The sequence below is a fragment of the Idiotropiscis lumnitzeri genome, chromosome 21, assembly GCF_059441095.1.
Source record: "Idiotropiscis lumnitzeri isolate Australia: NSW breed Sydney's pygmy pipehorse chromosome 21, RoL_Ilum_1.0, whole genome shotgun sequence".
Lineage (NCBI taxonomy): Eukaryota > Metazoa > Chordata > Actinopteri > Syngnathiformes > Syngnathidae > Idiotropiscis > Idiotropiscis lumnitzeri.
Window position 1 is genome coordinate 90212 of NC_142411.1, and position 24665 is coordinate 114876.

At 46.6% G+C, this 24665-nt stretch overlaps 2 protein-coding genes across 6 annotated transcripts in view; one reads left to right on the forward strand and one right to left on the reverse strand.

The window, feature by feature from the left end:
* The window catches only part of LOC148316199 (triadin-like), a 60418-nt gene that overhangs the window by 15985 nt on the left and 19768 nt on the right, over positions 1-24665 (reverse strand). The window lies entirely within an intron of this gene.
* nkain2 (sodium/potassium transporting ATPase interacting 2) overlaps positions 1-24665 on the forward strand; it is a 38382-nt gene that overhangs the window by 1643 nt on the left and 12074 nt on the right. For all 3 annotated transcript variants that reach the window (XM_088285913.1, XM_088285914.1, XM_088285915.1), the window contains 2 exons: positions 20234-20371; positions 20445-20525. In XM_088285913.1, coding sequence (XP_088142039.1) covers positions 20234-20371; positions 20445-20525 — 219 coding nt within the window. The remainder of the gene's footprint in view (positions 1-20233; positions 20372-20444; positions 20526-24665) is intronic.

Here is a 24665-nt window from a genome sequence, read left to right on the forward strand (position 1 = left end):
ACGGACTTGACGTCCGGCTTTTCTAATGCAGCCTCTCACATCTTGAACGAGCAACATCAGAGCAAGCGAAGGCGTCTTTGAATTTATGCTTCGGGGTCGTTGGGGGGAAAAAGATCAAGCTTGCGGCGAAGCCTAAGCGAAAAGGTTGTAATCCCACATTTTCGTCTGATATGAGACGAGTGTGGGAACCGGAAGCCGTTTGTGCGTCGGAATGGGACATTGTTTGTCATTTCAATGCATGGAAATGAAGCGTGGGCGAGGAAACATTCTTCAAGTGTCATATGGTGGCCTTTTTCTTGAGAATTGCCGAGGATTTTCTCCACATAATGCACTGTAACTCCTGTAAAGATGATGCATTACTCATAAGAATATGTTGTCACGACATGCTCACGCACACGCCAACGTTGATTTTTAATTGGATTGTTTCCATGTGTCTTCTTCATACCAGTTTGACTTCTTTCGTGCTCTGTCAGCATCGGTTAGCGCTTGACCACGCCACATTACTACTTTTGTGCAAATTCAGGTGACCGTACGTCACCACCATAGGAACAGAAATTGGTCCTACTCAACAAGTTTGTGCCTGACGGGCTTCCTTCTACACTGAAGGGTTACAATTTCATTTTTGAACAAAACAGGTCCACTCAGACGTATTTAAGATCACGATTTTCACATCTTACAGCACGAAGATTTGCGCTGTGCGGCTGCCGCCAAGTGAAGAAGAGGTGCAGTGACGACATCAATTCACAATTGAAGCTTCCGGTAGAGTTAAGCGATTTCTTCATAAGCTTTTTTCTCCACATTAGACGAGTATTAAATGTTTCCAAAATGGCCGTCAATGTGGGGACTGAGCAAATAGTATTGATTTGTCAAGAAATCTCGTGGTGGTTTTATGCTTAACAGCGCCGAAAGGTGATACTTGAGTTTTTAAGGCCTCTACGTCATCATTTTTGGAAATATGGTACATACGCTCTGGTTGTGGATAAGCCACATTTTGCTCGTCCGTGACCTTTGTGGAGTCTGCTTTTGCCGGACTCGCATGTTTCCAGAAAATAGTCGCGTTCAATTCTTTTTGTTTGATTTCCGACTACATTTTTGTGGGATGTTGTTGAAACGTCAGACCTACAGGAGTTCCTTTTCAAATTTCTGGTCGCAGAGTCAGAAAATGTCCCATTTTTCCCGGCGAGACAAACGCCTTTGAACCTTTATGCTTTGATATTGTAAAACAGGGCAACGCTGTGCTTGTTTTCTTCCAAACAGTCAAAAAGTCTCGCAGCAAAATAACCCGCCGTTTTGCACGCCATTGTGCCGTAAACGGGCATGCTGTGCGTTACTGTAGGTGAAGTCGCGAGAGGGCTTGCACGCTTTATTTGTGTCTAATGCGCTGGAACTAATGCGATGGCGCCGTCAACAACACGTTTTGCTCTGTTAACTGTTGTAATAGCAAAGCTTGCTGATAAGTCCATTAGCGTTCCGGGGCGTTGAAAAACACTCGCACGCTGCAGGCGCCGCAGTTAGCCGTTAGCTCGGTTCACTTGCGAGCATTTAAGATGGCAGAATCCCGCTGGCTTCGCAAAAAATAAATAAATGACCCAAAAAAACCCTTCGGTGGCGAAGACTCCCCGTTGTCCGCCATGCACTCGAACTAATTGACCACAAATAAATCGATCCTCTTCTCGGCTTGAGATCCCCTTTGGGGCAATTTGGCCACCCAAGAGTTAACGTTGCAAACCAACGGCGATATGGAGTGGAACTGATTCCCGTCTCTCTCTTAGCAGGCCCCGCTTCTTTTGCAAGGGTAATTGCGAAGACAACTGATGGAACCGGCCCGCCTAAGCTCAATGACGCTGCGCTCAGATGCGACCAAACGCTGAGTTGAGGCCAAGTCGGCCAACTGCTTTTTACAATCTTCCTTGAAAGCAAAAGCAGGACAGTGAGGCAAGGGGATGTTGGCAACTTGAGGCCAACCACAAGCGAGGAGCCAAATGCTGCTTCACCGACCGCTTCTGTCACCGTACGTGTGTTAACTTTCAAATTGTAGTTTGGTCTTAGTCGTGCTCATTTTTGCCACGTCGACATGCAAAAGGCGCTGCAACTAAATACGGCATGACAAAGGAAGCGCTGCAGATGACGCAGGCGGGCACGCGCAGACCATTATTCCACTCGGGGTGTCGGTGGCGATGGTCCTCGTTGCTGCGATGGCGCCGCACGACACCCACCAGCTGCTGTCAGAAAGACGGCGAGCAAGCGGCGGTGAGGGAGTTGACCAGATCTGTGCCTTCCGCTGTCGGCTGTTGTTTCTGCGTCACTCAACTGATTGGAGAGCGCGTCGGAGAATATAAAGCACGTGACTTGTCCCAAATGCACGGCAAGAAACGTCGGAACAGTCCGCGGCGAGTGTTCGTGCGTCAGAGACATTCCAGTGACATTTCCACCGCCGAGGGACCGAATTAATTATTTACCACTCGCATGCACCGCCGTGAATATGCACGTGGCGAATCAGCGCATGTGCGTGCTGATTGCAAGACATCACCGCCATGAGCATCCGTGGAAAGAAATTCATTTCAAGTTGCTCAGGAAGGACTCGTTTATTTCAGGTGCGGAGAGAACATGGGGCTCGTCGGTTTGCGACGCGACGACGTTTGCCCAAACGGGTCGCACTGACACTCAGGCGATTAAGAAAGAAACAAAGTTTGCGGATTTTAGTCTTTGGTTTACGATGTTCAAAACAGGTGGCCGTGAACATTTGGATGCGCCGTTTATTTGGAGTACGCCGCCGATTTGAGAGGAGGCCGTCAATTGTGTTTGCGCTCCTGTCCGTTGATTGGTCGATAAAGAATCGTTACGTCTGCGTCACGATCGCAACTGGCTGGCATGAGCCCTTCCTATTTGAGCGGTGCCATCAATAATGCAGTTCATTTAGAGGCGGAGCTAATTGTTGCCGCCTCACACCTGCTTTAACAATTTGGCCAAAGCAGACGAGGCTCTGGTGACGCCTTTTCAATTTTTGCACTTGCTGCACGCCTGTCATTGCATTGACAACCAATTTTTTTGCTTTTGCGTCCAGGAAATAAAAGTGTCAGTAAATGCAAGTCGTTTCTTCACGGATAAGGTAAACTAACTCTTTAGTTTAAGGATGACAATCTCTGCAGATTCGGTCAACATCCAAAGAAAGTCCAAAAGCCGCATGAGCTGCATCTGTTTTTTTTTTTTTTTTGTTTTTTTTTGGGCAATTGAGTTAAATTAGTCTTGAAGCAAAATTTGAGTTGAAAGCCAACAACATACTACACTTTGTCAACAATCGTCAGACGGTCGCACTTATTGGCAAGACTCGTTGCACTAAAAAGGCTTTGCAAACTTTTGTGTCCAAGGCAGACTCAGCTCTCGGTCTAAAGATTTTCTGTCCCGCGGTCTTTTTTGCAATGTCCAATTTGTCACTCCGTCTTCCCCTCAGGTAGCCAAAGATTTTATAAATGTCCACTCCGTCTCTCAGTGTCTATCGGACCCTTTTTATGCCTCCATGCCGTCGGCAGCTTTGGACATTTTGTCGCGGGTTGTTCGTCCGCATTCTCTAGAACTCATTTTTCCAGGACGGCCTTGAGCGACGTTTTTCAATTCTGGTCGGCTTGGAACTCAACTTTTTTACAGTTAACGGTAAAGGTTGCTATGAAGTGACGATCCGATTTTGCGTGGGAACCTTTCACCTTGCCGGCAAGCCTTCTAATTAAAAAACAAACAAACTGAATGCAGTCATCCTTCGCCACATCGCGGGTCAGTTTGTGGTCTCACTGTGACGTGGTTTTTGAAAATGTGCATATGTCATTTTTTATTTATTTTTTTATTTGTTTCTGCATTTTCATAAGATTTTTTTTTTCTGAACGTCAAAACTATTACAGAGTAGAATGCAAGAATGATGACCCCTAGTGGACACCAATATTACTTGCACCCTATTTTGAATTGGTATTCTGCACAAAACTTGAAATAATATATTAAACATGAAATTAATATCAAACCTGGGGGTGTTCTGGATGATAAGCCCACGCTAAAAAGTATCAAATATCCATTCTGGTTGAGTTGTGTTTTTACTAATCGGTGATGCGGGCCAAGGAAATGTTGTGTAAAGATCCATTTTGCCATCGCGTCTTTAAATTAGGCCACCTTTCGGATGGCACCACCATATTGTCAATAACCGCAAAGCGTGACTGCATGGAGACCATTATCTGACTTTTAACGACCTCTTCAACCTTTTGGTCGACAAAGATTGTAGGAAAGGAACATAGCGAGCCAATCTAACCTGCGCCGGTTGTAGGGCTGGGCGATAAACCGAAAATTTACCGTTACCGAAATTTATTAGAATGACCGGCATCATTTTGCCCATGTCGGTAAATTCGGTGTCTAAAAAAAAAAAAAAAAAAAGAAGTCTTTTCTGTCTGCGGCGATGCTCATGCCCCTTTAAGACGGCTACAGCGCGTGTAGTCACGTGACTCCTCCCTTCTGAACAAGAATGTAAACAAGACGAGTTCGTAGCTGGCGATTCAAATCCTGAAGCGGCTGACAACGGCTGCGGACGAAGTAACGTTAGTTGAAATTGTTCCTGTCGCGGTTGTCCCGAAAATAAAGTGGACATCTGTCGTTTGGAAATGTTTTGGGTTCCATAAAGACGATGTTTAAGCAAAAAAACATGAACTACAAAGTGCGTCGTAAGCAACAGAAACAGCGCGTCCAACCTTTTCTTTTTCACCACCCACAACACAACCATGCTGTTGACTTGGAGCTTGTGCTAAAAGTTCAAAGTGAGGAGCAAGTTTGGACAAGTGACAACAGCCCATAACGGAGGCGACACCATACGAGAGAACGTCTCAGAGGTGGACGCGATAGCCGAGCACATAGCTAAAGATAGAGCTCCTCTTGTTACAATGGAGCGGACAGGATTTAAACGCCTCATGAAAGTAGCCGACAAGAGGTACGAAAATATTTGCCGCAAACAGCACTTCCCGATATGGACAACATCGGGACGGGAGCGGAGACATGTCAAGCATTTTGCATCCACATCCGACTTGTGGTCAAGTCGCAACATGGATGGATCCCTGTTTGCGCCTGAATGTGCATTACATAGACGGCAAGTGGCAATTGCGCACCAGGGTAATCGAGACGGCACATTTTCCTGATGAAGCACATGCGTTTATTTGGCATTGGCATTCCATTGACATTTTTTTCCTTTTATTTAGCATTTTGTTTACAGGCGACTAGCGCCTTTGCACATGGCATTATTTAGATTGTTTACACGATACCTTTACACAAATCTAGGCCTTTGCAAATGGAATTACAGCATCTCGGCACAATATATTTACATAAAAAGATTTTGTGAGAGGTACCCTTTTTCTCCTGTTCTTTGTGACATTGTTCAAGTCACGCAAAGCAAGCTAGTTTGAATGTTTATTCAAATGATTTTTGTACTTCTATTTTTCATTGAAAGTAATGCGTACCAGTTGGTCAATAAAAAAAGCAGTCAATATGCATTTCCTGCATTTATTTTGATTTTGGTCCTCAGGGGGAATTTATCGCTCATTTATCGTTATCGAGGTAAAACTGCCTAATTTATCGCGATCTTGATTTTAGGTCATATCGCCCAGCCCTAGCCGGTTGTATTGGAAACTCTCGCCGGTGCATTCATCAAGTGTGGCCCAAAACAATTCTGCTCAACTTCCTCCGTGCGAGTGCGCCGTTGTGTAATGTTTCAGCATTTCGACAAATGGATCAGCTCGTCCACGTTCGGTTGGCGTGCACTTCACTTTCTTCTGCCCTTCTCAGTTCGAATCTTTGGTCGGGATTCTTAATTTCACAAGCGATGCATTATTGTTCACGTGTGTCGAAGGTTAGGGCTGAACTGGTTTGTTTGTTGTCATGGTGTGCTGTTCACCGATCGCTACTGGTTTGAACAACGAAACTCAAGTCTTTTGGGTCAATATTGTGATTTCTCAGCCGTGTTAAACGCGTGTTTGACAATGGGAAGTAAGAGACCGTCTTGTTCATAAAAGGGTTGCCATGTTTACGGTTTACTCTCCAACATGGCGTGCCTCCTTGATCGGAAACCCAAACAGAGCGTTCTTCTTTTTTTACAACTTCCAGTCAATACATTAAGATTTGGAAGCAGGCCAACAAGGGAAATGGAAAACGCGTTGCAAAGTGAATCTTCGACCGGAATGCGTCCAAGGCCCGAGCGGAAAGCCTTCGGAGCCGACTGATGCTTCCCCGTGATGGCGAGCGTGGCTGAACACGGACGAGGTGATGGGTGCCCGCCGAGCACGGACCTTCACCGGATCCATCTCAGACTACTTACACGGAGCGTGCGGTCGGCGACATACTCGAGGCCTACGTTCGGCTTCAGATATCATGTTCAGGGGAAGCTTGCGTGCTATGTTAAATTTCAGCCGGTCTGAATTAAAACGGATGGAAATGTTAGTGCCTTTCTAACAACATGCGTTCCCCTTAAATGTGCTTCTCGTAAATGCAATGAAAAGAGCCGTTATTCATATTCTCGGATGCCATTTGAAGTATTTTTGTCCTCAAAATGAAAACCCAAATTGCGTCAATCCAAAGGTAAGGACTCGCCACAGTTATCGGTAGCTTTCGATATCTGCGACCGCTGCAGCCGCGATGCCTTCGACGGCTCGTCTCTTCAGAGCGTGCCGGTGGCCAATTTTAATCTGCCGGCATCACATTCCCAAGTCGTGACCCCGTCTTTCAAAATGGATGCTCCGCGGTGTGGGAAAGGAAAGCCAACATGTCCGGAATAGGAGTGAGAACGCGGACTAAGACAAAGATATCGACCGGAAGTTGCCGTTTGTCCGATCGAGTCGAATTCATCGTCGGAGACACCGACCGACATACAGTTGCAAAAAAAAAAGCTCAACTGGCATGTGCTCGGGCTCCTGCATTTTGATTTGATTTAGAGAACTCGCACTGCTGATGCATGTTGTTATCGTCGTCGTCGCCCGTTTGATGTGATCACATCAAAAGCCGCTCCTGAGTTCTAATGGCGAATGACGACATAAAAATCGGAGAGAGCAAGTTGAGCGGCGTCCGATCCTGGTCAGAAAAAGGCTTTTGGCCTCGAATGGATGTTGCGGTGACACACATTGTGGAAACGACACGTCGGGCTGAATTTAGTGCAAAGTTGCCGCTCAGTAGTCATCTGACATCAGCTCCTGCTCGCCACGACTCCCAACAGGAGCCGCATTGTGATAGCCAAAATGGCCGTGGTCATTTTGGGAGGAATCCAAATAAAAATCTTGCGCCGCTGAGCTTTCATTGTGGATTTTCACACTAATGGAGCTAAGGGACAAATTCATTTTCTCTTTTTGGATTGTCGCCACTTCTTTTCCCCTGACCCAACCTCAACCTTTTAGCTCTTGCTCTTTTATTTTGTCTTTGTTTTCTCCCGTGGCTGCTCAGGGCTCTCGCAGTTTCGTTGGAGCTGCTCAGGGAGCTGTGAAAATGATGTCTATTTTTTTTTTTTTCTTTTCTCCTCCACCTTCATCCTGTAGGGAATGCCTGAGCGCCTGAGCGGGTTCTAAGGCGCAGGTACCGTGGAGCTAGTGGAGCGTGTTAAGTGTTGCTGTTGAGACGCTTTCACCTGAGATTCGGAGGGAAGGCTTGCTTTGCTGCATATATGCTCGCTCATCAATTCTTTCGGCACACCTGCTGCTTATTCTTTGTGTTCAGCTACGGTGCTGTAGTTACTAGTTACTCATCAACTGGAACTCATTGTCAGGTGACTTCCACCCCAAATTTTTCAGAAAACATGCTGCAAAATGTATACAAGATGACAGGACGACATTGTGAGCTGATCTCCCTCATGGCTAACCCAGACTTTGTTGACTAAAAGTATGGTTTTGCCTTTTAAAGAAAGTATATTTGGAGATTTTACGTTTTAAGATGCACACATTTGCTGCCATTGATGGATATAGAAGCCAAAAAGGCTCATCATTTGACCTGACATTGAATGACTTTTAGATGACAACTATTTTAGCACTCACGCGTTTAACTGTCCAAATGTTTGTTGTTAAAAAACAAAACAATTCAAGACCATAGATGCAAACTCACCAAATGAATAACGGCAAGTAGTAATTGAGGGTGGCTTGTTGTGCCACGTATTCTTACACCGCTCATTGTGCGGCGATTGTAATCTCGAAAAATTGCCGACGATGAGCGCACGTGAACGTCAAAGAGAGAACGCGGATTATTGTGATGCTGCGCTTTCAAGTTGTTGTCACATTTAGAGGTAAATATTGAAGCCCTCTGACGCCATTGGCTGGTTGTCAAGGCGAGTGGACGGCAGCCAGAAGGCGAGATGAGGCCAAGACCGAAGTTGGCGTGAAAAACTTGCCGTCTGAAAGGAAGGCTGACCTCTTTTTGTTCGTATATCCGCTAAAGTTTTGGCGTCGCCTCCTGGCGGACGGCATTGCCGTCGGATGCTGGAAAAAGAAGCAAAAGCACACACGGCGGTGGTGCGAGGCAGCGCTCTCGTCTGTTCTTGAGTACATTTCGCATGTCGTTCATTCCAGATTATTAAAAAAAAAACGCCGAGATGACGAGAAAGCGGAAAAGAAGAAAAGCATTCGGCTTCTTCACGTAACGCCGTTGTGCTTTTCTTCAAATATCCTTCTGGAATTCAAACACAATCCATTCATTGAACGTTTCTCATTAGAATGAACGAAAATAGAACAAATCCGTTTCAGGAGCGTCGCCGTCACAACACGTTGAAGTCGCAAAATAACGTCTCACCTCAACCTCTTCTGCGAAACGCTTTTTTTCCCCGTTTGTTGAAAGGAAACGCAACATCTCTGTCTTATCGCATCTTGTTCCGTTTTCTCACGGTCGTTTTGATATTTTCGACTGAATTCAGTTCTTCAACGCCGTTGGATTTCTGAGCATCCGTTCTACTCATTAAAAAAATATATTTTGAACGACTGACCACAGAAATCGCCAACATCCTTGACACGATGCTTAGGATAAATTTCACTTGATGATGTGATCAAAACTACACGACGTATCCAATCTTGGAAAGTTGCACGTCTTGTATCCGTCGGGAGTAAACGAAACGAAACGGCATCTCAGCCAAATTGAAATGAATCAATCCAATTACTTTTAGCAATATAACCACAGCTATTAAACTTCAGGAACTTAGTGCGCTAGTGCCTGTAATGGAAACGGTCTTAACTAGGCCAAAAACCACCCCCCCCCCCCCCCGCCCCCATTGAATAAATCATAAAATATCAGCCCAGCTCGTTTCCAGCGGCTTCCCTTTATCGCTCCGGAGAGAATGGTCCAAAAGAATAACACGTTGCTCTTTTATTGTACCATAAACAGGAAGTCTTATTGGGAAAACACCACCTTCTTTTTATACTCTACAAGTTTTATGAAGGACCAAAAAATCCAATTTCTTCTTGGCCCCAGCCTGGACATCATCCTCTTACTTTAAAATCTCTTTCTTGGCTGTCAGTCTGGGCGACTGGATTTTCGCCGGATAAGCCGTCTTCAAGTCAATCGGCAGACAAATGCAGACTTCAACTTCATGTTTGGTCAAATAAAAGCCGCCCTTTTGCCATCGAGAATGAACTCATTCACTGCCATTGACGGGTCTACACGCCAAAAAGTGCGCTCATTTTAGCTGGCCTGGCCGCTAACTTGTTGTTCACATATGAACATTAGCTAGCTACTTTGCGGCTTTAAAAATGTTCTTTCCTTCACCCATCCTCAAAGGGCACCGCTGACGTCGACTTTATTTGGAATCTCCCCGAAGCGCACGACGAGACGAGAAGATATTCGCCGTGCGTTTGTGTGTGGAGAAAAAGCCTCACGCACGTCACACTTTGATCTTTACCCAAAATCATCGCCGCAACACGCTCGCGGCCTCTCACCCCTCCAGCCTCCGTCTCCCTTCCAGTATCAATTGATTTGGTGTCATCGCTTCACACACCTGCCCTCTGGTTAGTCTGCACTCTTATCTTGCTCTCACATTTGAAAAAAAAAAAAAATGGTTTCTATTTTTTTTTTCCCATCTTCAAACAAACAGACAGACGCTGGAATCACGTCCGCCAATCTTTTGTATTTGTGAATACCGTGCGATCTCGACACAATCGCAGCTTTCACAGCTTGGGCGTCTTTGTATTGCGTAACCTTCTTTTTACACTTTTAAGACGCTTCAAAATTGGAAACGCGTTCCACACCGCGCCCTCGACATTGTGAATCGAACCCTTTTTTAAAATTTGTCACTCCCCCCCCCACCCCAAAAATGGACGTCTGGCCAGGCCGTATGGCGGAACCATTCCACCCTCGGGACGCACTGCCCAGCTCCGCTTAGAACTGTTCAAAGGTTACTTGAAAATTGCAGGTTCTACTGCATCATGAGCACCGACTAGATTGCAGCTGGAGCATTTTTCTGCCGTAAAAATCGTGCAGCCTCTCCTTATCCGACTCAATCCGAGTGGCAGCGCGTTGGAAAATCCAACTGCAAGCTTGCTACCTGAGCAAGCGAGCCCCCCCCCTCACGTTGAATAATGATAATCGTTGAGTATGTCTTCAGAAAGGTTGCCAATATCATTTGGCTTTCTGCAGTGCGCCGGGATTGATTGAAACGATGGCAGATGACGCCTCATGCCCACACTGTCAGTCGTCCAATCAGCCGAAAGGATTTTATGATTAAGGGCCGCCGGTTACATTCCGAAAGTGGCGCACCTCTGCTCTGCACTTTCAGCACTCCCCGTGATTACATCTCAGCGGCGTGTGCGTGTGTGCGTATGCATGTGTGGGGTTGATTACGGTGTCGATCGCCCGCCCGCGTCCACCCGTTGTGTGAGCGGCTAAAAAGGTGATCGTGCGTTGCCGTGGAAACCTGAGCGCTTGTGGCGATTCCGCAGTGCTGAAGGAGCACTGAAGCATTGAAGGGCATGCGAGGCGCGAGTAGAAAGGCGTCGATGAAGGAAGAAGAAACAAGGAAGTTGAGGCAACGGAGCGGTGATGAGACGATGGTTGATGCGAGGTCATTCCGACAAAAGAAAATAATATCGCGGATCGCCTTATTTTGCCGTTCTGATTCCGTTCCTGAATTTTAATAGTTTAAATAAAACAACGCAAAAAAAACAAACATGCGATAGTAACTGAAATGTGTCAGTAATGCTCATACGGCACAAACCTCAGAGACTTAATGACATTTCAAATCTGTTGCTAACCAAATCGGCAGCACTCTTTAAACATTCCTCAGACGAATAAAAGTATGCCGCATGTGACGTAAAAACTTCAAAGTAGCTCCACTCGACAGACAGCAGCACGTTTCTTAGTCGTTGCTGTAAATAATTGATTATTTTCAAGGCACAAAAGCAAAAAAAAACATGAGCTTGACATTGCTTCTTTCCTCAAAAAGTCTTTCCCCCTCCCGTCATTAGTCCAAAACTTGAAAGAAGACAGTCTACCAGTTTGGTAGCTTTGGTGATTGCATCTACTTTGAAAACATCTGGCAGTGAATGAGTTCAAGGCACGCATGCAACACGCAAATACTACAGTTTAAACCGTATGACTCGTGGAAAGATGTTTTGAGGCGCAGGTCTGGAGCGGATTATTGGCCTTTGCAACCATTTCAATGGTGTCAAGTGATTTGAGTTATAAAAAACATTTTGGATGTCGACTGTCGTCAGCTGGTTTGGCTCCACGTGAAGAATGAAGTCAAGTGTGTCGGCGAGACGCGATCCGGCTCGCCTACTTAGTCCCAAATTTGCAACCCGTTTGGCCCGGTTGCAGCTGGCCGCCTCCCGCGCTTGACCGGCTCAAAGCCAGCTTCCAGATTTATTGTGTCGTAAACGCGGCCGGCTGCAATCCGCTTCCGCGACATAACCAAAGCTCGATGACGACGCTCCGCCGCGTGGCCTCGACGATGAAGCGCCCGCGTTTCATATGAATGGAAAAGAACTTTTTCACCATTTTCAGCAGCGGAAATGAAGAGGCCAGCGCGTCCATTAATGCTACGAGGCCCGCGAGCACAACGGAGCTCATTTTTAGAAGTTGACAAAGTCACTTGCCACATCACCAGCAGGTGATTCTTTTTTTTAGGCTTCCATTAAGCTGAGAACATTCTGAACACAACGAAGCGCGCTGATGCTTTTAGAACGTCTTTCACTGAAAAGAGCACTCAAATTTTGGTGACATTTGTTCTTTCTATCAAGCAGCACTGCAAAGACGATCCACATTTTTGTGTTTGTTTTAATTACGCAGAGTCACCAATTGTGTGTAATTACTTCAATTGTGAAGAAGAAGAAGAAGGAGATGAATAAGACCATAATAAGTTAAGTGGATTTGAATAGTAAATATGCCAGCGAATGATGTTTAAATAAACCTCGGCTGCTAGCATGTCTCCCGCGGCAGCGGCAGCGGCATGCACGGACACTTTTTTTTTTTCGGGGGCAACAATTTTTATGAATAAGGTCGAAGGGTCGTACCGAGATTGCGGCCGGAGGGCGGGGACTGAGAGGCAAAAAAAGGTCATGTGCCCAGCTCTGGTTTTATTTTTAGTTTGGCTGTAAACTCAGAAGGAGAAGCCGCTTTTTTTGATCTGCCACATTGATGGTTGTCAGGAAGTGAGCTGAGTTGAGCTCACTGTCATCGCGCAATGCAGCACTCCAATCTTCAATTTCGACATGCAAGTCAAAACAAAAGAAGAATAAAAACGGAAAACAGAGTCACTCGTATCGCAAAGCACCATTCGATTCTCGAGTTGCTGAGTTGGATTAAAAGGAATACAAAAAAATGTATGCAATGAAAATTACTCTGAAACAGAGAAATTTGGAAAATGAAATCAAAATACAATTGCATTCAACATTATGCAACGTTGTTATGCAATGACAATGGAGGCCATCTTGTCAATTTAGTCCCTCTGCATTTTATTTGTTTGTAATTTGGCTGCCATGACAGAACCCAGAAACAAACACTCCACTTAGGAACGCGCTCGTGTGTGCGTGGTCATGCATTAGTGCAGTGTGAATCTTTCTTAGCCCGCCGGGCGTCCATCTGTGGGCTTGTCTGGTGTCATTTACGCTCGAAATCACCCGCACATGTTTTAGAATGCGACTAAATAACATGCAGTGCCATCATGTTGCTGATGCTCACTCCGAAAATGGACACACACACACACACACACACACACAGTTGTCCACTGTAATGTTCACGACGCACGGCACAATAACAGCCCCCGGGCGTGACGGTGGTATTTACTAATTCGTCCTATTTATCACATAGTAGTTAACCCTCGTCTTCCCAGTATGAAGCACACAAATAATTCCCTCATAAAAGGATCCGCCGGCTGCATAAATCGTCCATTAAGATAAAAGAGTCAATGAAGGGAAAAAGCCATCGGCGAGGCTGATCATTCATTTACCGGCCGGCTTGTTTGCGTATTCGTGTGCATGCGTGATTTTCGCTGCCGCATTGTGGCACATAACCCGATTAGGGAAGAGGGGGGGGGACATAATGGAAGCATGGAGGCAAGGAGGAGCGAGAAATAGAATGTGGAAAAGACAAAATGAAATGATGGAGAGGGCCTAACAAAAGAAAAAGAGAAGATGATCAAAGGGAGGGTTGGAAAGTGCGCCAAAGCACAAATTTTAGCCTTTCGACATGTGTTGGAAAGCAATTGCTGGCTGCAAAATGCAGATTGTTGACGCTTGAAGCTGCGGGTCATCTCGTGCGCAGTCCGACAATTTTTAGCCGCGTGAATGGCCTCCACTTTTCTCTGTGTTTTGTTTGGATCAAAGCAGCAGAACTCAATCGATACTCGTCGTCCCGGAACGTTCACTGACATCTCCCGACGGTTTGCCGCGCTTCTGATCCTACGCTTGGCACCGGCGCTCGTCCCGGCGGACATCGGTTGACGCGTTGCCAATCGAGTCCAGCTCAGTGTGTCCCGTGCCTCTCGACGGTCAGCGCGGAGCTGATCTTGATTCCGATAAACGGCGAAAACGATTGAATGCCGTTCGGAGCAGAACGAACGGCGAGGCCGTCGCTTGTCGTGGATTAGTCGGCACGGAATTATTTTGCGTTTGACAGAATGAGCCGATTTGACTAAAAACAAAAGTGCAGGTATGCAATGTTGCGATCGTTTTTTGTCGGTTCCGGCATCCAGTCGGCACTAAAAACTAAAAAGCAGCAACAGGCAAAATAGGAAGAGAGCGTTTTGAGGAGCTCGTTTGAAATACCAAACGGATTATCCGAGCGATTCTGACATTTAAATGTCGCGTTTACATAAAGAAATGTTTCTGGGAGAATATTAATCACTCTCTGTAATTCGGAGGAGGATATGAAATTGATCCGCGGTGAGAGAAAGACGAGAGTTGATGGAAAGAAGGCGATTAGCGGCAAGGCGGCGGCGGCGGCGCCGCGTTTGCCCGCCAGACTTCTTTTCTCATCGTCATCGTTCATATCCATTCCCGTTTTTTAATTTTGAATTTGAGTTTTTTTAAATTGAATTTGATTGTTTCTGCTTCGACCTGCAACGTCCGGAGGACTCGGAGGCAGCTAAACGTGCTTTTTAGAGTCTCGTCGAATGAAGAGAAAAAGACGTTCATGGCGGGCCCCGACCGACGTGCTTTTCTTGAACAAGCTTCGTCTGTCTTTGTTCTTCCGTCTCGACGCACGAGGATGCTCGCGGCGTCTTTCCATCTTGTGCGGCCATCGCAGGCGCAAATGTCACAAAAACAAAACACTCTGAAACCCGATCAAACCGAGTTCTGATGATTTGCGCTGGGACATTCTTGACATCAAATGTCCACAGGCGGTCATCGTCGTCGCTTTGAGCTTTTTCTCACCGAATTTCGTCCGGTCAACAGATTTGCTCGGCATGAATTTCAGAAAAATTCTAACATTTTGGGAGCGCAAGTGCATGTCCGAAGAAAATGAAATGAAATCGTCATCAGGTTGGAAAAAGGAAACTTGGAGTATTCAAATCGGCCGCCAATTTTCATCAAGTACGGCATGCAAACCAAACGCGACCACGCAGCTTGTTTGTTCTGCGTCAAAGTGGATTTTCATTCGCTCCGACGGCAACATATCATATCACGAAACATTCCATTTGCAAATTCTTTTGATGGTCCCCGTCGGACCGCGTCGCCCGCCGCAGGTCTCCGGAGCTTCTCTGATCCGTTTTTGTTCCTTGCTTCAGGCAGCGAATCAAAAAGCGCCCCTTTGAAGCTACAAGGCGCAACTCCGCTCCTGCCGGACTCGACATCACTTGAGACCGACCTTTCACTCTTGGTTCGGGCCGATCTTATCAGGATAAGGGCGTGAGAAGGAGATTTGAAGAGAAACGCCGCTCTGCTTTTTAACACCCTGTGGTGTCATTTCCCGCATGTTCGCCAACGGATGAATTCAAGTAGCGCCAAGCATACTCCCTTTCAGATCGAAAACACCCCGGCCGCTGCCCAATTTGCTGAATTTCCCGCTGGCCACCACGTCCCTGGTCTCCAGAGTCCTCTTTTCACTTGCAGCATTCCACTTGAATCTCAACACGCTAGCGCTCAAAATGTTAATGGCGCTTTCAGGAGCGCCAACTGGCAGGTGCGTGTTAAGTCATTAACCGGCGCGGATTTGGACCAAAGAGTTGCCTTATCAGCATAGCTCTCCGCTTCCGTAGCGTACACGTGTGTGCGTGGCGGGTTGGAGTCGTGTCGACTAGCTCGAGCACAACCGGAGTGACTGAGCACATTCCGGTTATTGCCGATATGATTCAATAACTGCGGCGACAGCGGAATTAAGAATTTCGCGGAGACGTTCACCTCCAATCACTGCTGTCTTTTCCCATCCAGTCGCGTCTTCGGTCTCTCTCACTTTTTTTCACCTTTCATACGTCTACCTTCTGCTGCCGTCTTTCCAGCCCCTCCCCCTTTCGCTCTCTCTCTCTCAACCTTAACTAGCGGCAAATGGTTCCTAATAGCTACCAATGGAGATGAATTGATTGTTGCACGAACCCGATCGATCGGAGATTGCCTTTGCCGTCCGTACGCAGCGGGATGGCGCAGGCGGGCCGACAGTCTTAATTAAGTTAACAGTGAACCTCAGCGGCCCGTGTTTTATTAAGCGAACGATCAAGGGGGGGGCAATGATGCTTTCGGGATGACGGTCACCAAGTAAAAATAGACGGTGTGGACATTTTCTTTCTCTCTCTCTCGCCTCCTCGTCCACATTTGCTTTCCTTCTCCGTCAAGCATAACGAAATGAGCGGCGGGATTTGATGGGCGTTTCTTTTTCTAAAGGTCACAGAACGCAGTGCAAACTGGGGTGAAAGCAGGATGAGCTGGGACAAGGTAGGGGAGGGGTTGGGACCCGTGTGGCTATGGCAATACCATCGACAACAACAGGAGCTGTAACGAAGCGCTTTCCGTTTGCCGTCATAGAAATGAGCAGGACATTCGAACACGGAAACAAAAGATGGCAGAAGAACAGCACAACAGCGACAGTCTCATGTAGCGCCGAAAGCTAAAGGATAAAAACGACTTTTAAAGGTGGACAGAGAGGGGGGCGGGGCTTGCCTCACATTCAATGGAAGCTCATTTCATAGGGAAGGACCGGCAACAGAAAAGACGCGAATCCCCCCCCCCCCCCCCCCGAGGCTGCGCTTCGTCCTCGGCGCCTTCGGTCCGCAGACCTGAGGCAGCGGGCGGGTTTGTAGGGGGGGGAGGAGCTCGGAGAGGTACGCTGGGGCGAGGCCTCTGGGAGCGCAATGGAAGCAAATTCCCTGTTTTCTTGGATGGAACGTAAGTAAGGCGAAAAGAGCAAGGGCCCCAAAATAGAACCTTGTGGACGCAAAGTAAATGGGCTCAAATTGATTTTGGCAACATCAATAGCATGCGTGTCTAATTTTTGCCCACTTGAGGCCACCATGCTCACTTTCTGCGACGTTTGAGTGTGTAGGACTTTAAAAGGCGGTTCCCGGCCTGCAAATGTGCGTCTGTGTTTGATTTTGTTCAGCAAAGCAAATGAAACCCCACCGGCAGCTGTGGTCAATTTGATATTTTTCCACAAATCAATACTTTTTGCTCGACAAATCGTGCACAAATTCATAACATTTTTCAGTTACGTCCATTTAAAGAAAGAAAATAAATGACAAACTTCAACGAGTCTGACATTTGGTTGTTGGCAACACGGTCCAACGTTTTCGTATCGCACGTTGCTCAGTAATTAGCTGGCAGCGAGGGAAAAGGAACGTCTGCAGCAGCTGATGAGGTAACGGCCGGAGAACAAAAGAAAATGTCTGAAAGATGGCTGCATATTAAATATGGCCGAGCGGGAGGCGAGAAGAATAAGAACAGGAGGGAGGAATTTGCGGCGGTGAAAGACGAAATGTCCACGTTACGCTCTCGCTCTCTTCTTGTCTCACTTTGTGTTGAAGATGAAAAGCATTTTGTGTGTGTGAAGTGCCTCCTAATAGTTGCGCTGTCTGCCGCAATAAGAATTATTCTCTGATATCTCTTCATCGTTTGCCGTCAAACGCTCCGAAATAGAATCCGAGAGCCACACAAGGATCTCCTTGTTTCCTCCGCTAACTGCCCCTTTCATCACCTTCATCTTTTGTGCTGTCAATCGCAAAGATGCAAGCATCTTGTGTGTGTGTGTTGGCGTTACAAACACATTTGGGCACCAGCGGGAGGGGAAAAAAAAAAGCATACGGCATCTTTGTCTTGCTAACTATTGTTTTTCTTGAGCTTTTGTATTTTAAGCACGTCGTCTCCTGTTGGGCCAAGATGAAACTTGTGTACTCGCTTGGGAAGTTTAGTTTAACGGCGGTCTTTCCGTCTGTCGTGGATTGTGGGGGGGCAAATTAATCATCAATCCAATTTTGTTTGGGTCGCACTTTTCATACGTGGAAATGCAACTCAAAGAGCTCAAGTTATTTCCAGAGCCGCGGTCGGGGCTCGACAATTTTTAGGAATGAGGCCGGAGGGCGACGGACTGAGCGGTAAAAAAGGGTCAAGCGCCCAGCGCAGGTCATTTCCTCCAAAAATAGCGACGATATAGACGCCAAATGAGAATTTTTTTTTTTTAATTTAATTTTGGGTTTATATTCAAGACTAGATTTGCACGTGATGAATCTTCATAGCCGTGCGATGGCATTAAATGTTAGTTGCACCCACAGGGGTTGATTTTTCGAAACGCTTTTGGTTACTTGGGAACATAAAACATGTTGAGCAACTCGATATTCCCTTGATCTCGAGACGCTACAGTTGACTTAATAAAAAGGTTGAGATGGCGCTCCGCGGCGCGGCGCATCGCCAACCGCTGGCAGCTAACATTAGTTTTTCTCCCGCCGCTGATGAAGACGGCCGGCAAATTCAAATACGCCTAGAAAATTGTTTAACAAGGGAATCGTCTCTGTGCTTTCCTTCTATTGTGATTAATCAGGACATCCATCAACATTGAATGGAATTTACTCTCGATAACGCTTTGCTTCCCTTTCTTTACGGGTCCGCCAACAAATGAATTTTTTGCTGCCATCTTCCTGAGTCAAGCATGCGACTGCGCCGCCAGCAAGCTTGAGCACCAAAAGAGAGTCACGAAGAGAAATGTTTTTCCAGATTGACAAAAGAAAAACTGCCGTGAGACGTTTAGGGCACCCTGGAAATGTCGATTGCCTCCATTTGCCAAATGTTAAATCCGCATCTGTCATCTCCCCAATTTGGAGGAGTCGCAAGCGGCCGAGTCGCCGGAGCTCTAAATCCTCTGTGGCGACGTGAGACACATTTGGCAGACACACGCAACATATCAACTTGTTTTTAGGAAGCCGACTCACATCTGGATCTTTTTTTTTTTTCTTGGCCAGATTGACACACTCTAGCCGCTCCAGATTTGTATTCACGACTTGCTCACAATTTTAAACGGAGACGTTTTCATCACCTCCTTTCATATTTATAATATCGACGACAATCCAAAAAACGTGATGTCACATAATGAGCTGTGTTTTATAGCTGAGCACGTGTTTGTCAATAGAAAACGAGCCGACAACCAGATGGTCGCCTTTTCCATATTCACTCACCCTAATAAACACTAACAATAAAACTTTGCCGAAATTCCACTTTGTCTCCTGCGTGTGCGTCTGCATTGTGTGTTGGGTGCGCTCCTGCCTCCCAGCTGGACCTTTTATTATTGGTGCTGAAGAGTTGGGGGGGGGGGGGGGGGGGTCCCAGGGGCTTTCGTAATCGACTAGGAGGCCCCTGACTTCTTGTAACGTGCATGCGCTTGCGAGGGAAAATGAACAATTACCAGCGCCACTAAATAATTGACTTTTTTGCATAATTACATGGAACGGATACTTGAAAGAAACACAAAGCCAGCTGAGGCCTTTGTGTGTGTGTGTGCGTGTGTGCGTGCAATACCAGCAGGCACCGTCAAGCCCAAGCAGCACGGACCTGCCCGGACGTGTGCACTCAGTGCACGTGAAATGTTATGTTGTCATGAGTGAGCTTAGCTGCTTTTGTCCCTCTCATATGCAATCAACTTTTTTTTTTCTCACCAAGTAGCGGCTGTCTAGAATGTGTGTTTGTGTGCAATGTGGCTGTACTGTTGCCTTATGCTGTCACATTAGGAAGTGCTCAACTCAGCCACGCATAATCGTGCGTGAGCGTGTGTGGATTTTCAAAATCCGCTTGCAATAGAATGAAAAGTGTAGACGGTTTTCTGTCCTTCCCGTCAGCTCACATCCTCTCTGGCCTCATCTGATTTTGTGCGCTTGCAAATATTTCGCACCGCACTGAGTTTATAATTGTAAACTTAATCCTTTTTAACCTCGCTGGCGAGTCATTCGTGCAGATTGAAATGATTTTAAATTCCGGTCCTGGCCACCAGGGGGGGTATAATGTCGTCATACAGACTTGATAAGCGCCACGTCATATTAATCGTTACACGGAGGATAAAAAAATATTTAATTAATGTATCCGTGAGCCTGTCGAGGGAATTTTCCAATACGTGTTCGCATTAAGCTAGCACGGCAGTTTTAGCAGGACAAAGTTGGTCGGTTGTTTGCAGAAACGTCGAGTCTGACAGAAAAGGACTTTTTGAAAAATTGTTTTCCGTCTGCCAAACTGTTGCTCGTTCTGACATGAGTTGAGTGAATGGCAAAATGATCCCAGATGGAAAATGTGTGAGCGCGCAAGGCAGGCAAGGATTCACCGTCCTCCCGTCTTCTTCCTCCTGCCAGGTGAGCGTCTTTGAGCGTCAGATCATCGACTTCCTGGGCTACCAGTGGGCTCCCATCCTGACCAACTTCCTTCACGTCATCGTGGTCATCCTGGGCTTGTTCGGCACCATCCAGTTCCGACCGCGCTACGTCACCGGGGTAGGCTTCACGCCACGTTGGGACAAATTTGGACTTTGGCGCGAGTGACCGCGCGTGCGTCTCCTCTTCGCAGTACGCAGCCTGGCTGGTCGTTTGGATGACTTGGAATGTTTTCGTCATCTGTTTCTACCTGGAAGTCGGCGAGCTGTCCAAGGTAACGTTTCCACTCGCTTCTCTTCCGTTTTCTTTTTTTGCTTTGTTTGTTTCGCCGCCTCGCTTTTATGCCACTTCACAGCAACACGACGAAATGTGATCCCGAGGCACCGCTGTCCGTTTTTCTTTTAATCATCGTGCCGATCGATGTTTACGACCGATATTGGACGCCGGGCCATCCTCCGCGACCTTGTTTATGCGCCACATGCCGAATGAGGAACGCCAGTTATCGTTAGTTGCAAATGTGATTATTTGGAGTTCTTTTGAGAACGCTGGCAAAACAATACAACACAAAACATTCCAATATGAACGCACTCGCTTCCCGTTTGCAGCAGGGAGCGACGTTTACAATTCACCGTCAGTAAAATGAGTTGATTGGAATCACGCATGATCTACTCGGGCGATTAATTACGGCCAATCAGTCTTCCATAAACTGAAGAAATCAGTGCTGATTGTGGTCGGTGGTGGTGAGGAATGAATGGAAGAGAAAAAAAAAAAGGTTTTCTTTACGAGCCGTGTTTGCAATCAAGCTTCTTCGCAATCGTTAATAAATTGACATTTGAGTCGTATTAGTTCCATGAAGGAAAAGTGTCATTCATGCTTCATTTTCTTTAGAGAGTTTATTTTTTTCCTTCTACTATTTTATCTCTTACACAACACGCGGGCCTCGTTGTTGACATCCAAACTACGCCAGAAAGTGACTTGACAATTTTATGAAATTTCCTCAGCAAAAAAAAAATAAAAATAAATAAAAATACCGCTTTATTGATTTTAGTTTTAATTTTCTTTCGACAAGACTCGCAGCTTCTGAGGTCCTATTTGAACAGTCCAAACAAGCTTTGTGGATTTGTTTTTGGCCGTCCTAAAAGATGTTTGGAATTAGCTTTCAGTCAGCTCCAAATTATTCGGAAGTCGTTTTCGCTCCACATCGTATGTCGCGCTACACGTCGGCCTTCGGTGCAGAGGTGGCATCTGTAAAGCTGACGGAGGCAGAGTTTAAAGACCGGAAAATCTCAGTCAAAGTTCATTGAATTATTCGCCCAAAATAAATAAATAATTTGTCCAAATAAATGCTACACCTCAAATGCCACCAGTAGATGACCACTTGACCTTTTACTTGGTCGTCGTTGAGTAAACGAATACCACGCAAATTGCCACAATCGAAGTATACGAAGCTGACGTTTGTTAAAAAAAATAAATAAATAAAATCAGGTCTGCCGATTGGTCTCCACGCATCCGTTTTCTAATTAGTAGCGCCTTCATCAATTAAATGCCGTCCAATCAGAGCGAGGCGCAGTGAAAGCACATCCTGCACAGCTTGCTTGTATGACCACAACAGTGTGTGTGTGCGTGTGCGTGCGTGACGCTCAAGGCCATATTAACCTTGACCCTGTTATTGTAGAAGAAGGTGCCCCCCCCCCACATGCAAGCAGCTTCCGCAGCTGTTCGACGAATCCATCAGCACCGATCCGATCCCACAGATTGTTGGCTGACCCGTTACGCCGGATCGCATGTAAAACAACGCCAGTTCTCGCCGTCCAACAAATAATGCCGCAATAAAAATAAATGCGTTCAAAAGGCAGACTTTGAGGATTTTGTTGACAATAAAACGGAGACGAAAACATCTTCCTGTTTGAAGGCTCATTAGCAGGCTCTTAGCGGGAACGGGTGTTGTCTTTACGCGAGCGCTCCGATCGCATCGGCTGAACCCGAGCGGTGAGCGCAGTGTCAGCCATCTTAACCGGCCCCCCAACCCCAATCGCTGGGTCGCCAAGGCAACAGTCACCAAAAAAAGGCGAGCACCCACCCGAAACGAAAGATGCATGGAAAAGAACAAAATGATGGCTTGAAGCGATGAGTTCAACTAATTTAAGCGCAAAAATGAGCAGCGAGATATCGCACGAGTCGGATAAGAGATGAAAGCTGCAGATATGAATCATGAATTCAAAACAAATCAGACTTTTTATTTACAAAGTCGAGGCCTATTTCAGGGCAAGGCATCGCATTTTGGAATGATGCAAACTCATTCCAACTTTGTCGGCGTTTTGAAAGCATTTTGGAGCGACTGCCGTAATTTGACAAGCTGCGGTCCGGCGGTCGAGGACGTCCGGTTTGTCCGATACGTCCACCGTTTGAGCGTCTTGCAGCCATTTACTCTCCCTCCTAATCTGCGTCTTCAACAAAAAAGCCGCGCTGTTCTCACATCCAACGCGATTTCCCTTTTCAAAGGCAAAATGCCGTTGAAAAGAGCACAACAAAGTGGCCGAGGTGGTCAAGGCTTTTTTTGTGGCTCCGCTCGTGACAGACATGCTAATGTTGCTAATCAGCGATGACGCTTCATGTCGTGGCCGCTTCATTCCATGACTTTCTAGACGCCGGCGATTACTTTGAGGTGGCCTGTCTCCATTTTTCTCCATTAAGAGATCTGACAGGCTTGTGCCTTTGAAAGCGCCTCCCAATCACAGCTGGAAAATTGCACGATGACGCCCTTGTTCATTTTTATTCGCCCCGAGTCCTGAAGTCCAGATTCTGCCCGCGGCGCGATACGTTTATTAGCGCAGCCATCAGACTGTCAGCGACACGACGGCTTAGAAGTCGAAGGCCGGGCGTCGCCGCGCATTCAAAGCGCTTCTCGTTTGCATCACGTCACAAACCCGATGAGTTCCCTTGCGCGATTACAAAGAAATATTTGTCCGATGCGTCAAATTAACGCCGGCGATGGCGAGAAGTCGTCGCCGGCTGTTTGATGTTCACTTGCAAAGTCAGCCGTGATTCACGGACATTATCGCTCACGCAAATTGGTCTTCACGAGTCATTGAAGCACTCTCACCTCCCCATTCAGGCACTTGAAACACTCCAAAGCCTTCTTGAACGAGCGCCAAAGGAGTGACGTTTATTGGCCATCTTTGCTTTCTGCTCGCCACCGCAACCTCAGTTTCGGCAACCGGGGTTTTTTTTCGGTTAACATCTTTGAAAACCAAAGTCTACTGTGCTGGAAAATCTGCAGCATTGACATTCGATTGTGTCATCTTCATGTCAGTGAGCCAAATTGTTACGCAAGCGACTCAAATAAACATCAAACATCAAGCCCGTGCAATTTCCCACCTCAAGTTTTTATCGTTTGAGTTGAGTCTTCGTCGTTCCTGAATGATTTCACGATTGACTGACAATTCTGATCCATTAACAAAAAAAAAAAACGACTAACGCCGATTTTAAGGCTCCTGTCCCAAAAGTATTGGAACACGATCCACTTGCTCGCGAGCCGTTTTCACTTTAAATTGTTGTAGTCATGCAAAATCATTTGTAACAAGAAAGTCGAAATATGAAATTGCCCCGAGTTGGACCGTCGCGGGTTTCCTCCCCAAAATCCGATGTTAGTTTATCGTTGTACCAAGACTGGCCGTTAAGAGGCATCGTGGTGCCGTAGGTCAAAAATAACAAAAAAAAAAACAAGAAATGTGCCAAGAACCTAATTGCGTCTGTCTCGAGCCCACCTGGGATGTTGTACGCTGGCAACAATTTTGCGTGAAGGCCGTGCTCGCTACATATCGACTTCATTTCCGCTTCGACGCGCACGTGCCACATTCAACACACACACACAAATAAAATTTTTTAAAAAACTCGACCAATTTGATAGACGAGAGGCGCTTGAGGCATTACGGGTAAAGGTCTCATCCCGCACCCTCGGGAAATCACAAGCAAGCAACGTTTGGTGCAAAATTGCACAAGTCGAGGACGCAACGCAGACGGAGACAGTTTGCTAAATAGAGTGAAAAATTGAGTGGCGAGAGAAGAAAGCTTCTTTTCTGACCTCGCTGCTTTCTCAGCCTCAACGCGACGCCCAAAAGCGTTTACCGGCCGACTGACTCGAGCGACATGACCGCTGGAGCTCGTGTTGCATATTTAGACGAGGCAAAACGAGGTCAAATGCTCATGTGGGGCTGCGTGCGCTCCGAGCTACACCGGAACCCGTTCGCTCCAACGGCCCCTCGTGTCGACCAATTTGCAATTGGAGGGAAAAAAAGACGCCGCCAAATTAGCACGGGAGCTCAACAACTCGGTTGACGAGCAGCAAAGGATTTTGTTTGCCTTTTTTGGAACACTCGCCATATTTTGGCCTCAACAACAACAACGTCTTGGT